Genomic DNA, 13,229 nt, shown 5'->3' on the forward strand with positions numbered 1-13,229 from the left:
CTTTCCGTTCTTTGCAGTAGTTGCTTTATTTTCTTTATTTCATCAGGGATCTGTTTGTTAGATTGGATGGAAACCATTACGAGAAGCCTAAACAAACGATACACATCGCTATTCTAATAGAACCAAATGCGGTGTCTTCACATCCTAGAATGAATGAATGGCGCTGGGCCGTGTCAAGTGAAACAGAAAAATGTCTGGTCTTCAGTGTAAAACACAAGTGTTTGGCACCAGTGGAAACGAGGCACAAGATGGGAACTTGTAGTGTTATGTACCGTGAGGAGGTTTTTACAGAACTGCTGTAGATTTTTTCACTGTGTACAGTATTGACTTTTCCCAGTTAACTTTTACCTTCTGATGAAAGTGGTATCTAAAAACTCAGTGTGATACACAATACCATTCAGCGAGACAATAGGGACATTCTTGTGTCGTTCAGTGAGCAGTCAGTGTCAACAAAATGTAGAACAAAACTGAAATGTATATATAACAAACATTTCCGGGGTTTACTGCCATGGTGAAAAACATCTAAACATTTTGACCAGCATGGCTCACATGATGACAAAATAACTTACTGAAACTTTACTACGACAGTAACTAGGTTTTGAAGCCTGAATTTAATGTTTTGGGTGAGTTACTACATTTTGCAGACATGCAGTAGAGTTGTGATGTCCCATGAGAGAGTTGTGATGATCACACTTACAGTTTAGAGAATGTTAAGACAAAAAAAGAAAAAGAAAAACTGTATAACACTATTATCAAAAGGTGTTAATTAACAACCTTCATGTGTTCTAGAAGTCCCACTATGAATTTTGGACATGGTTTGCATGGTTTTATACACTGTACATTATGTCTGGGGAGTGTGCAGAAAACACACAAACAGCCTAATTGTTTCATAACTGTGGAGGGTTTTGAGTTGTAATTTACCAACACCTGAAATCTACCCAATATGACTGGAGGGGAAAGGTAAGTGCTTTGAAACAGACATATGGAGGTAGAAATAAAAATTCCTCAGCATCCTTTATCTAACCTAGGCCACATATTTTTACATTCTTCTCAGACTATTTTCAGGCAGTCTGTATGTGTAGAAAAATGCCATTTTCTTGAATTATTCTCCTTGACCAGATTTCTCTAAACCTATATGGTGGTTTTTGACAACTTTGTTCACAGTGGGTAGTTATTGGGCCTCAGAAATCATGCATAGTCTCCCATCATCAACTTGTGTCTCTCGGTTCTACAAGAAGAAAAAGTGAATTTAATAGAAAATGAAAGTTTATGTAATATTTGTGTACTGTCCCGCATGTGCTAATGCAACAGAATACAGAAACCAGGGTGGTCAGCACAGTAGTCAGATACTACCTTAAGTCCAGACAACTGATTTAATGGCTGAGGTTTGGCTTTACTTTTAGCCCACTTCCCACTTACCGTGTCACACATTGTTCTTCTTCCTCTTACTCGTCCAGCTCCTCTCTTTCTTACTCGTCCTCTCTTTTTCTTTCTCTTAGGTTGTCATCGATTATTACAAAACACAGGTGAACTTACCAGTGATCCTTTAAATTCATGCCAACATCCTGATTGCTTTTTGACTAATTACAGTGCATTCTGAATGCATTCAGAGTCAGACCCGTTCCCCAAATGTTTTCACGTTACATCCTTTTTCTACAATTTCTTAAAATATCGATGAAGACTCAAGTGCATTCTTATGTAAATGTGATAATCGTGTATTTTTATAAATTTTCAAAAATGTCTAAAAATCTGTTTTTGCTTGTTTATTATAGGTTATTGTATGCCGATTAGAGACAGACAATATTAAATTAATACATTTTAGAATAAGGCAAATGGAAAATGTGAAGGAGACTGTATACTTTCTGAATGCCCTATATACTTAGAGTTTAAAGCTTGACAGCTGTGTGTTAGAATTAGAATTGTGATGATTTGAGTTTGGTTGTTGAATGATAGTGTTTTATACATGACAACATGGCATCAAGGGTTTTGGTAAAGTTTTGCAAAAAAAAACAAACATTGAATGGAACAGAGATTTGTTTGAAAACAGGTGAATAAACCTTATGGGTTAGGGTTAATGGCCTTCCCAATGGAAAATAGCAATCTAACATTGTGTATATAAACCAGTTTTAGTGTCTTAGCAATTGGAAAAACTAAAAAGAAAATAGCACTTTATTCTGATTTTGTCATCTGATTTTTAAAATACAGGATGAAGGATACATGTTATGGCAGATATAAACAAAGCTCTGAAGAGGGAGATACAGAACAAGTTGTTCTCTCTCCTCTTAGCTTGGAGAGGGCGAACATACACATGCTAGAGGATTGGCCAGGTAGAGGACCGGGGTTACACATTTATTATTTTAATCGTAATTCTAACAAGTATTATGCTAACAACAATTTTTTTTCAATTTGTGTGTGTGTGGTTGAGTTTTCTGTGTAGGTGGGTTGTTGTGTTTGGGTTGTTATGTGTGTGGTTGATGTGTTTGGTTTGGTGTTCGGTGTTGTGTGTAGGCAGATTGCTGTGTGTTTGTGTGTGTGTATTTGGTTAGGTGTTGTGTGTAGGTTCTTGTTGTGTGTGGGTGGTTGTTTGTGTGTGGATGGGTTGTGGCTTGTGTGGGTGGTTGTGTATCGGTGGTTGTTGTTTGTGTGTGTGTGTATGGGTGGGTGGTTGATTTGTGTGGTTGGGTGGTTGTTTTTTGTGTGTGGATGGGTTGTTGTGTGTCAGTGGTTGTTGTTTGTGTGTGAGTGGTTGGTGTGTGTGTCTGGGTGTTGTGCAGTTGTGTTGTTGTGTGTGGGTTGTTGTTGTTGTTTGGTGGTGGATAGGTGCATATGTGAGGCCAACTAACCTTGAGACCTGGTTTAATTATTTGAACATGTTAAAGTGATGCTGGGTTTCACAGTATCATGGTCCACTCTTGGGTCACCAAGGGACGTAATGTGATTTAATGCCTTTTCCACTGACACCCAGATCCAATTATCTGGTGTATAGATGTCTGTGCCCTCTATGCCTTCCAGGTGTAACTTGCTTCTTTGGCCAATTCCCTTTCATAATCAAACCAAACAACACAAACACACACAAATGCACAGTAAATGCACAAACACACACATTGACAGGCTACATAATATCCTTGTTGTTTGGGATCTGCCAGCTGAAACATCCCTTTCCAAGAATCAGAACAATTCCTTCTGAATCCTTCTCGTTCTTGGAGCACATGGAAACTGTCATTCCATTGAATAAAGATGTCCTATGTGGCTTATTAATTCCTGTAGTGTGACTTTACGTGTTTTCCATTCCTCTTTCCTCTTCTTAGTCAATAGCAATATGAGGAAGTTGAATAGTCCCATTTATTGCCATACTGCCGCAAGTCAAATATATATTTTCTTTCCAGTGTGATATTAAGCATAAAAGAATGGCTGGCCGCCCAAACGCTGCATATGCACTGACCTTACTTTATATGAACAGATGCTCCTTTCCATTACAATAAATCAAGGTTAGTTATATAAGTGGGCAAGGGCAGAATAATAACCATTGTGTTGTCTGTCCAGGCATCCAAGACAAGCTCCTTGACTTGGGCCCTGAGGGACCAGACAAAATGTACATACTGTCTAGCGACTCCATGAATGGTGGTTATATACGACCCTTGTGTCATACTCGACTGAGCTAAGTCCACTGTACCCTACAAAAAAAGCACCAGTATCTGAAGCTGTACAGTATGTCGCTGAGGTTCTACTATACATGCTTCCTAAAGTTTCTCACTCACTGCCACTACCCTCAGGTTGAAGATGGCTTTACTTTGGATGAAACTTGATTGCATCTTTATAAAGACTACCAGCTATTGATATTGATTTGATTTTGGTTAATTAATTACCAGTTGGTTTGATCAACAGAACCAGGAGGAGATAACCATGGGATATTGACAGGCTCACTCTTGCTAAATGAAATAATCAAGACTCTTTCTTCTAATGAATAACTGCCTAACAGAATGTGGGAATTGACAGAATGGTAAGCCTATACTTAATTTTCAGCTGTGAGACAGACGCCACAATAATCACCATCCCACGCTTCTAGTCTAGACCTCACCAACAGACTATTTTATGCAAGTAGAAAGGCATGGAATCATTATAAGTCTTGAGCTCCATCTGCTGGTTCCAGTAATTACAGCAGCATCTTCCTCTTACGTGAGTGTTTCTCATCCTTCAGTCTGTAAGCCAGTACTGTGCGCTGTGTTTGTGGGATATTGCCGGCTGGTGCTTTGGATGATTTACTATCTATGAGTTAATCCTTTTTATTAAAGTAGGCTACAAGGAAAAGCCGTAGTTTGGCGTCCCAGACACACAAGTGTAGTGAAAGTAAAGGATGAGAATTGAAACAAAGAGGCAAACATACATACAGCAGTCAACGTCGGGTAAGATAAACTAAGCCGATAATGTTAGAATTTGACAGCCTATCCTCAGTTGTTTTTTTATATATATTTTGTATTTACATTTATGAGAAAGCTTCTTATTCTTCGTTATACTCACGTTTATACTTAAGCCCTGTTTTTCTAAATTTTACATGGCAAATTCGTTTAACTACCTATTGCACACTAACTCACACTAATAATTTAAAATCAAGTTCGTATTTTTTTTTTATCGTAGAAGTCAAAAATCAAGTTACCTGTGTAAATAATCAGACGTTTTTTTTTTCTTACGTTACATCCTCCGCTGTGGAGACGTGCTGTGTGACGTGGCAAAAGGGGCGGAAGGGGCTGTTTGTGTTTTGGTTCTAAAGGCGAAGTTGCGAGAAGAAAGGAAAAGGAGGAGACGCGATCGGGGCTGTTGAAATTATTAGTACGTTCAACATTACGTGTCTGCTCTGCCCTCTGTATTTTGTGTGTATGCTCTTGGTGTGGTGGTCTGTGTTGATAAACATCGCCTGGCTCTCAGGTATAGTAAAGCTAAATGATGTGACAAGTGGTGGATTTCAGCTTGTTACTGTCAATGCGCTACCTAGCGTTCTTGCTAATATGCTAACATTGATTATGAGAAACGCAGAAAATAGGCCTTGGCCCAGACTTGGGAAGAGCCCGTAGTACGTAGGTTATGTCAGTTCATCGTTCAGACCCAAACCTTGGTCGCGATGTTAATGATTGGTTGTTTATCCTCTTCTGTTGATGAGTGGATATGTAATGCGGCTCACGCTTGTTATTTCTAGCTAGACAGTTTTTGCCTTGACATATAACTACATTACATACTGTAGCTGGCCTGCCAGCTCCATCATCATTCACATTTGGAATCGGACTTGTTTTTCTAGCTTGCCACCCAGTCAGCTAACTACAGTTGCTAACTGTTTTGCAAGACAGCTAGCAATCCCCACACGAAACATTTAACTTTAGTTACCGTCACATTTCTTTGTATAGTTATTTAGTTAGTTAGCTTGTTAGCTTAACAATCAATCTAGGTAGTTAGCGAATAATATGTACGAGGTTAGGTAACGTTGACTTAAGATAGCATTTGGCTTCAAACTGGGAAATGGCGTCCTCAATATTCCAGCTGTTTTTTTTTGTTTTGTTTTTAACGAAAATAGAGGCAAAGGTATCTCTCGTTGACTAGGTGGTATGTAATAAGTTTGTATATTACAAGTTTGAACAATCCTTTCTATTTCGTCTCGTCATAAGATTGCTTGTTTAGTTCCCATCTCGAAGGCTACTTCCACTGGCAAGATTATATAGCTCTTTGCTGTCCACCTAGTAGGCATGTTTACCTTCTATTACATGTAACGAGGCCAACGATTACATTGGAAGGCGTTTTTGAAACCGCACTGCAATGCGTGGTCTGTTTAGGCGTGTATGCAATAGTAAACATTAGCCAGTCTCATGGCTGATTATTATTTATACTCTCGTGTTAGTAGGCTCTTGTGTGTTAGTCATTTGTAAAGCTTGATCTAACCCACTTTTTACTTTAGGTACAATCTCAGGACCTATAGAGGATGTGAACATGCAGCATGGTTTGATCAGTGTAATTTTATTCAAACCACCTATTTGCTACATGAAGCTCTCTGGCAGTTGCAATGTATGTGACTATTTGAACAGAAAAACGATTTTAGTGATATCACCGATTTATTTCTGGGATGGGATGTGGTTTGGTCTATTAAGTAATGTTCTGCTAGGATTTGTTCATCCAGACCTGATGTGCAAAAGCCATGTTTATTTTGACAACTGGTTTTCATGGCAGCCTGGGACTCTGATGGCTGCCTTGAAAACACTGCTGCTTGTTGCTCTCCCAACCGTCTTCAGCAGATGGTGTCTCTATTGTCAAGGGTACCTACTTTAGGAAGAGCCGGTTAGTTTAATTGTGTAGTTGATCATTCATTCCAGCCAAGATACCGCCATATAGTTTTGGACTAAACTAATCTCTTCATCAGGAGAGTTTAGACTGATGTCAAGGTGTTTTTTAACCCCACTTCTTTCAACAAGCATTACCACATCAAAACTGTTGCGGCTGTCAGGTTGGTGGAGGATGTACAATGCTTTCAGAAAGTAGTCATACCCCTTCACTTTCTATACAGTTTGTGATTTTTGATTTGTTACTTAAATGTATTCAATTGATAAAATGTTTATTATACATTTTATCAATCTACACACAATACCTCATAATGATAAAGAGAAAACATGTTTTTAGAAATGTGCAATTGAAAATAGAGTAACTGGTATTTCATATTCATAACTATTCAGACCCGTTGCCATGATCACTTATAAGCATCCTGTTTCCTCTGAGCAACCTTGAGATATCTCTCAAACCTGATTGGAGTCCATCTGTTGCAAATCCAATTGACTGCATATGATTTAGAAAGGCACACAGCTGTCTGTGTTAGGGCCCACTCTTCAGTGTATGTCAGAGCAAAAAGCAACCCGTGAAGTCCCAGGAGCTCTCCGTAGACCTCTGAGAGCAACTGTATACTAAGTAACGAGGCTAGAAGGTGCTTGGTCAGGGAGGTGACTAAGAACTCAATGGCCACTCTAACAGAGCTTAGAGTTTGTCTGCAGACATGGGAGAATGTGCCAGAAGGACAACCATCTCTGCGTCACTCCATCAATCAGGCCTTTTTGGTAGCTACTCCTGAAGAGACTCTTGGGGAAAATACATGTTGCCTGATGGACTCTGAGAAAATGAGGTCTGATTTTGTGGTCTGATGAGACCAAAATCAAACTATATGGCCTGAATGCCAAGAGTTTTGTCTGGTCAAAACAAGTTTAACCGCTCATCACCTGGCTAAGACAGTCCCTATGGTGAAGCGTGGTGGTGGGAGCATCATATTATGGGTATGCTTCTCAGTTACACTGACTGGAAAACCAGTCAGGTTTGAGGGAAGAATGAATTGAGCAGAAATGTCAAGAGGTCCTTTAAGAAAACCTGATCATGAATGCACAGAACCTTCAGACTGAGGGCCAAGACGACAATGAAGTGGCTTTGGACAAGTGTATGAATGTTCTTAAGTGGTCCATCCAAAGTCTGGACTTGAACCGCATCTACATCTGTGGGGAGATGGGAAGATTGCATTTCAGAGACCCCGCCGATCCGATCTGACAGAGCTTGAAAGGGTCTACTAAGACGAATGGGAGAAACTGTCCAATTCCAGGTGTGCAAACCTGGTAGAGGCATACCTGAGAATACTCAAAGCGTTGATGGCGGGAAAAGGAGCTTTATAAGTGGTGCTGAATAAAGGGTCTGAATACTTACATATGTAAGACTTCTGTTTTTTATTTTCAGTAAATTGGCACCCATTTCTGAAAATGTGGTTTTGATATTGTGGTCAATAACACAACATTTGTAGAAAGTGAATGGGTCTGAATACATCCCGAAGGCAGTGTACGTCAGCTTCTCCAAGTTGTCTAAAAACAACCTAATGAAAACATTCTTATCTCTTCCTCACCTGACATAAGCCTGTCTGAAAATATAATCTGAGTCATGGTTATAATCATTGTTTTTGGTGTTCTTTCTTTTTCTGTTCCCTTCTGCAGCTGAAGCCCTGACAGTGCAGTGGGACGTGCGGGACAGTCACTGACCGGGGATCTGATTAGGCCATGGCCAATAGGGGAGGAGCTACGAGACCCAACGGCCCCAACGCTGGGAACAAGATCTGCCAGTTCAAACTGGTGCTACTGGGGGAGTCGGCCGTGGGCAAGTCCAGCCTGGTGCTTCGCTTCGTCAAGGGCCAGTTCCACGAGTTCCAGGAAAGCACAATAGGAGGTGCCTACCCCCATTCCTTTTATTCATAAGCATGGACGAACGAGGCAGCCCATTCAATCATATTCAAAGAACCCCAGGCCTGGTGATTTGTCATCATGTGGTCTACAACAGCAGGACTAGCAAATGTTTTGTACCTGTGCGGAACCTGGCGTTACTCTGTTGGCGTTCCAACCGAAGGCCTTTCCACGCGGTGTCCGTTTTACATCTCTGTGCTCTTCTCCCAGCTGCCTTCCTGACCCAGACGGTGTGTCTAGATGACACCACGGTGAAGTTCGAGATCTGGGACACTGCAGGACAGGAGCGCTACCACAGCCTGGCACCCATGTACTACAGAGGAGCACAGGCCGCGATCGTGGTCTATGACATCACAAACGAGGCAAGTGGCTGCGTGACGTCGTGATTACTCGCTGTTCTCTAGATGAGGTCACGAATAGAGGGTCTCACAAATCAGACCTACTACTTGGGGGAAAAAAGGAAAACCTCTTCAGACAAGACTTTGTTGCGCTTTTGTGCACGTGTGTGTGGCATTTGCCGTGATCAGATTTCACTGTACATGCTTCTAACAGACTGTTTGTGTGTGTGTGCGTGCGTGCGTGCGTTCAGGATTTCCCTATTCAACACGAAAAATAACAAAAAAAGTATTTAACATCAGCATTTCTAGAAATGTTACTTATCATGTCTCTCGCATCTAGGAGTCATTTGCTCGGGCCAAAAACTGGGTGAAGGAGCTGCAGAGACAAGCCAGCCCCAACATTGTAATTGCTCTGTCAGGCAACAAGGCTGACCTAGCCAGTAAGAGAGCTGTGGACTTTCAGGTGAGCCCTCCAGTCAGTCTTACTTGTCTGGTGTCATTTTAACACACCTGTGTGGTCAGCCTGCCTGGCTGGCGGTTTGAAAGACTGGGCTTTGTTTTAACAGGCAACATGCAGTGGCAAATACGGTGGTGCTGCATGTCAATGGGTGTGGCTGTAATATGTGTGCTATTTCCCTAATCGACAATGAAGGGAGCCGTGCTGCTGTTGGCGTAAAACAAGTTGTAGGCGTGGCCAATGTATTGAGAAATAGCTTCCTTTCGGTGTATGAGAGGCTATGCTTGGTTTCTAATTAAATTAAATAAGATGGGGACACATATCAGTTTACACACATAGCTTAATGTTGCTGCTGTCCGCATTGATACCGTAATCAACAGTGTTTCTGCTGACTTCAAATATATACCAGTCCTACCTGAAATTAGTACTTTGAACGTGTTTCTGAGGACAGACAAATTATTCCACTCGGTCCCGAGTGTCAGAAAGCTGGTATAAGATCAATGTATGGCCAATACTCACACCACAGTTTGGTAATAGCCGAGTGCTGGCTTTAAATGGTCAAATTTGCCAACAAGCATGCATTTGACACCAGCTCACAGAGAGCCCAAAGTAACCGCCTCTGACATGGTTGTTTTCCCAGGATGCCCAGTCATACGCAGATGACAACAGCTTGCTCTTCATGGAGACGTCAGCCAAGACCTCTATGAATGTGAACGAAATATTCATGGCTATTGGTAGGTACCTCTGACCCTGTGACCTGACCACTTTAATTGAATTGGGCCTGGCCCACACAATGGACAAGCATCTCGATTCTGCGATCGCCAGCAGTAGTTGTAATCTTTTACTTTGTTGTTGTTGTTTCCATACACCCTCTAGCTAAAAGATTGCCCAAGAACGAGCCTGCGGCCCCCGGAGCCAACAGTGGGCGGAACAGGGGTGTTGATCTAACGGAAGCCGCCCAGCCAACCAAGGCTCCGTGCTGCAGTAACTAATGCGAAACCCGCCCCCCTTCAACACTGCAGAAATTAATGCAAATCCCTGCCACCCCCCCACACTGAAGTAACTAATGCGACCAATGGCCCAACTGCCACTGCAGTAAACTAATGCGATGTCCCACCCTCAAAGACTCTGATCTGCAGCAACAGAAGTGGATGGCCTCTTCCCCTTTTCCACCATTCTGCAGTAACTAATGAAAGGCAACGCCCTCACCAATATTTCTGTCAATGATACTTGCCCCTTCCTGTCCTGCACTGGTTCTGCTGTTACTAATTGAGACCCCTCTCACTTTTCTTCTTTTCTGAAATTAATGCCCGCCCTCCTACTCAATTCTTCCTGCCTATTGGGTAGCAGCGAGACTAAGGGGCAGGGCAGCTGATCTCTCTTTGGATGGCTACAAACTCTATTCACTCTTTTTGTAAAACTCTCCTTTTATGTCCTTTTATTATTTGTTCCTTTTTGTGTTTCTATGTTTTATTTTTAATTGTTTGTTGGAATAATGGATGCATGTATCACTACAAGGCCTAAAATTAGGACACATCTATGTTGTAAATTTTTTCAGTGGCACAAAGCAAATCTTAGTGAGCAGAGTGACTCCAAAAACAAAGAAGGAACGGCTAGAGTGATAAGAAAAGTTTCCAAAGGCTGACCAGGGTTCAATTATTAAGGCTAAAAAATATACCATTTGTTGGTAGATGTTGGTCCTACAACTTTCTTTAGCTTCATCTGTCTTGTCTCATCTGTGTTTGGAGTAACGTGCTCTCCTGCCAGCCTCCCCTTAACCTTTAGAAGCACTGGTGTAGCGCTGCATTCTTCCCTCTCTTTGCCCTGTCCTGGGGCCTCGCCTGCTTCTAGCACTCAATCCCAAATCAAACCCTAGCCTTACACTCTTAAGCACTTAATGAGGTTTTGAGGTAGGTTTGCACGATATGGGCAAAACAAATGTTTTTTTCCCCCAACCCAGTTTGACTTGGAATATACAGAACATCAAAACACGGGTGTTTTTAATCATAGAAATGAAGTAATTTACATTGAGAAGTAAAATTAAAAGCGGACTTGTTCCTTTCTGGAACAACCTGTTGACTGCATTTGAGCAGCCGCACGAGTCGAAGGAGAGGTCGGACCGTCAGAGCAGAGGATGAAAACAGAGGTTTTCCGTGCCAAAACAAAAATGGTTTCAGTCCCTTGAAATCTTGATATTGCACATAGAAATGTGTTTTTGCTGTGGGATTCATTTTGCAGCCCTCATATGAGGTGTCATCTACAGGCTGAATATCTCTCCTAGCGTCACCATAATGGTTGCACCGATTCGGTCCTCTTCGATCCAAGTGCCAGTCGGCTAGACGGCTGGAGGCCACTTCTGGTTTTGGGTGTGAGTGACACAGTGGTGGTGTAGTGGTTCACAGTGTTGTGTCCCTGACTTCAGTGTCTGCAAGGAACTTCACACCGCAGAAGCAACACAACCCACAGCCCTGCCCGGTTATTGGCACAGCATGGCCTCCGGCCCTACGAGACTGATTTACTAGTGACCCTTCCCTACGCCCTCCGCCAAGCCCCCGGCCGTTTATCTACCCAAGACTGTTATCATATCTGGTGGTGACCTGGATTGTGTGGGGTCCCTCCAGGTGTTTGAACGGGTGCTGGTTGGAACAAAGCGGTTTTCCATCTGGCGAGACTGATGGTGACTGATGATGAGACCTCTAGATGCCGCCCCATTCCCAGAGGATTTCTCTGAGATCAGATTTGTGACCCCTTCCCCCCTGCTGTAGGAAGTGTTTCAGAGAGTACATGTATGTGCAAGCTTGTATTCACACAGGGGCTTGGCTGGCGGGCGATTAAAATATCCAAATAAAGACAACACACGTACACAAACACAGTTAGACAGTGTTGTTCTTTGAATCCCTCCCGGGCATAAATACTGTAATAAAACACACACACACACACACACAAATGCTCAAACGCTGCATGCTCACACACACTTTTGTGTTGTTTTAAACCCTGGAGCGGTCATTCACAGTTAACCCCCCTTATTCTGGTCATTAACTTTTTCCAGGTCTGTTTTACTCATGCCTTGCACTAATGACGCTCATGAATATATCTTGTCATGATTACAGCCAGTGTGATATAAATAAAAATATATATATATATATATATATATATACATAATATACTGTAAATAGGGTGTTGCAATGTAGTCTACTTTTTCGATTTACAATTGACAGGACTCATGCTTGCTAGGGAGTTGTCTAGGTAATCATAAAAAAATGTACAGTTACCAGGAAATAGATTCGGTCTGGGTTTGGAGTTATGTTTTTTTGTCTGTTTGTTTTTCTCACAAAAAATGGTTAAATTATAATCGATGTTGGTCTTTATAAATGTATGTAGTGTTATTAACAACAAAAAAAGAACTTGCATTTCTTTAGTGGTATGTTGTGTATGTTTATTTTTTTTTCTCAACAAAAAAAAATACAAAATGTTTTTTTTTTTGTTTATATTTTTTTAACATTCTCTTGTGTTTCACAAATGATTTTGTTGGTGATCTAAAGCCAGGGAAGCCCTGTCCAGTAATCAGCAACCCACTGGAACAGACCTTCCTCACAATACACTGTCTGGTGTAAAATCCCTGTTGGAGCAAAGCAGGATGCAGATCTGATTGACAACTAACCGCCTGCCTGTTTTTTTTAACGTCTCAGTAAACAATGTAACAACGTTGTAGGAACAATGTAACAACCTTTGTAGAAGAAACAAGAAGACTGGTCAGTTCTACTGTTGGGGTACTAGCTGGTGGATCATGATGACAATGATGTTGAATAAATGGATTAACACATAGGGATGTACATTGCATACTTTATTTTCCTGTGGACACTTCGTTGCAGCATGGGGGAAAATACACAAATGCAAGCATTTTACAGTACTGTTAATTAATGACCTCATGAATACAGAAATAAAATGGATCATTTTATATTGTATGGAGGCTGTACTGTGTGTGTGTGGAGTAGGATCTCTTGCTTAGTTTAATCGCATGGGCTGAGGGACATTGATAATTCAAATAGAACTGTTGAAAATATTTAATCAGTTGAATAGCATGAATAACTGTTATCAACTAACCTGCCTCCAGGATTCAAACAACCTATTTTATAAGATATACTTGGTGGATTTTTGTTTTACTGTACTTTTCCGGGGGTAATGATACTGTCT

At 41.4% G+C, this 13,229-nt stretch overlaps 1 protein-coding gene across 2 annotated transcripts; it reads left to right on the forward strand.

Moving 5' to 3' along the window:
* Positions 1-4,712: 4,712 nt before the first annotated feature.
* On the forward strand, positions 4,713-12,860 carry rab5aa (RAB5A, member RAS oncogene family, a). Of its 2 annotated transcripts, none has more exons than XM_010873573.5 (6): positions 4,713-4,827; positions 7,998-8,226; positions 8,451-8,602; positions 8,919-9,041; positions 9,676-9,769; positions 9,912-12,860. In XM_010873573.5, the coding sequence occupies exons 2-6, from the start codon at positions 8,061-8,063 to the stop codon at positions 10,025-10,027; spliced, it is 651 nt and encodes a 216-aa protein (XP_010871875.1). In that variant the 5' UTR covers positions 4,713-4,827; positions 7,998-8,060; the 3' UTR covers positions 10,028-12,860. The 2 variants fall into 2 exon arrangements, with proteins under 2 accessions (XP_010871875.1, XP_010871876.1); XM_010873574.5 differs by having other exon boundaries at positions 4,756-4,923.
* Positions 12,861-13,229: the final 369 nt, after the last annotated feature.

The sequence above is a fragment of the Esox lucius genome, chromosome 10 (genome assembly GCF_011004845.1).
Source record: "Esox lucius isolate fEsoLuc1 chromosome 10, fEsoLuc1.pri, whole genome shotgun sequence".
Taxonomy (NCBI): domain Eukaryota; kingdom Metazoa; phylum Chordata; class Actinopteri; order Esociformes; family Esocidae; genus Esox; species Esox lucius.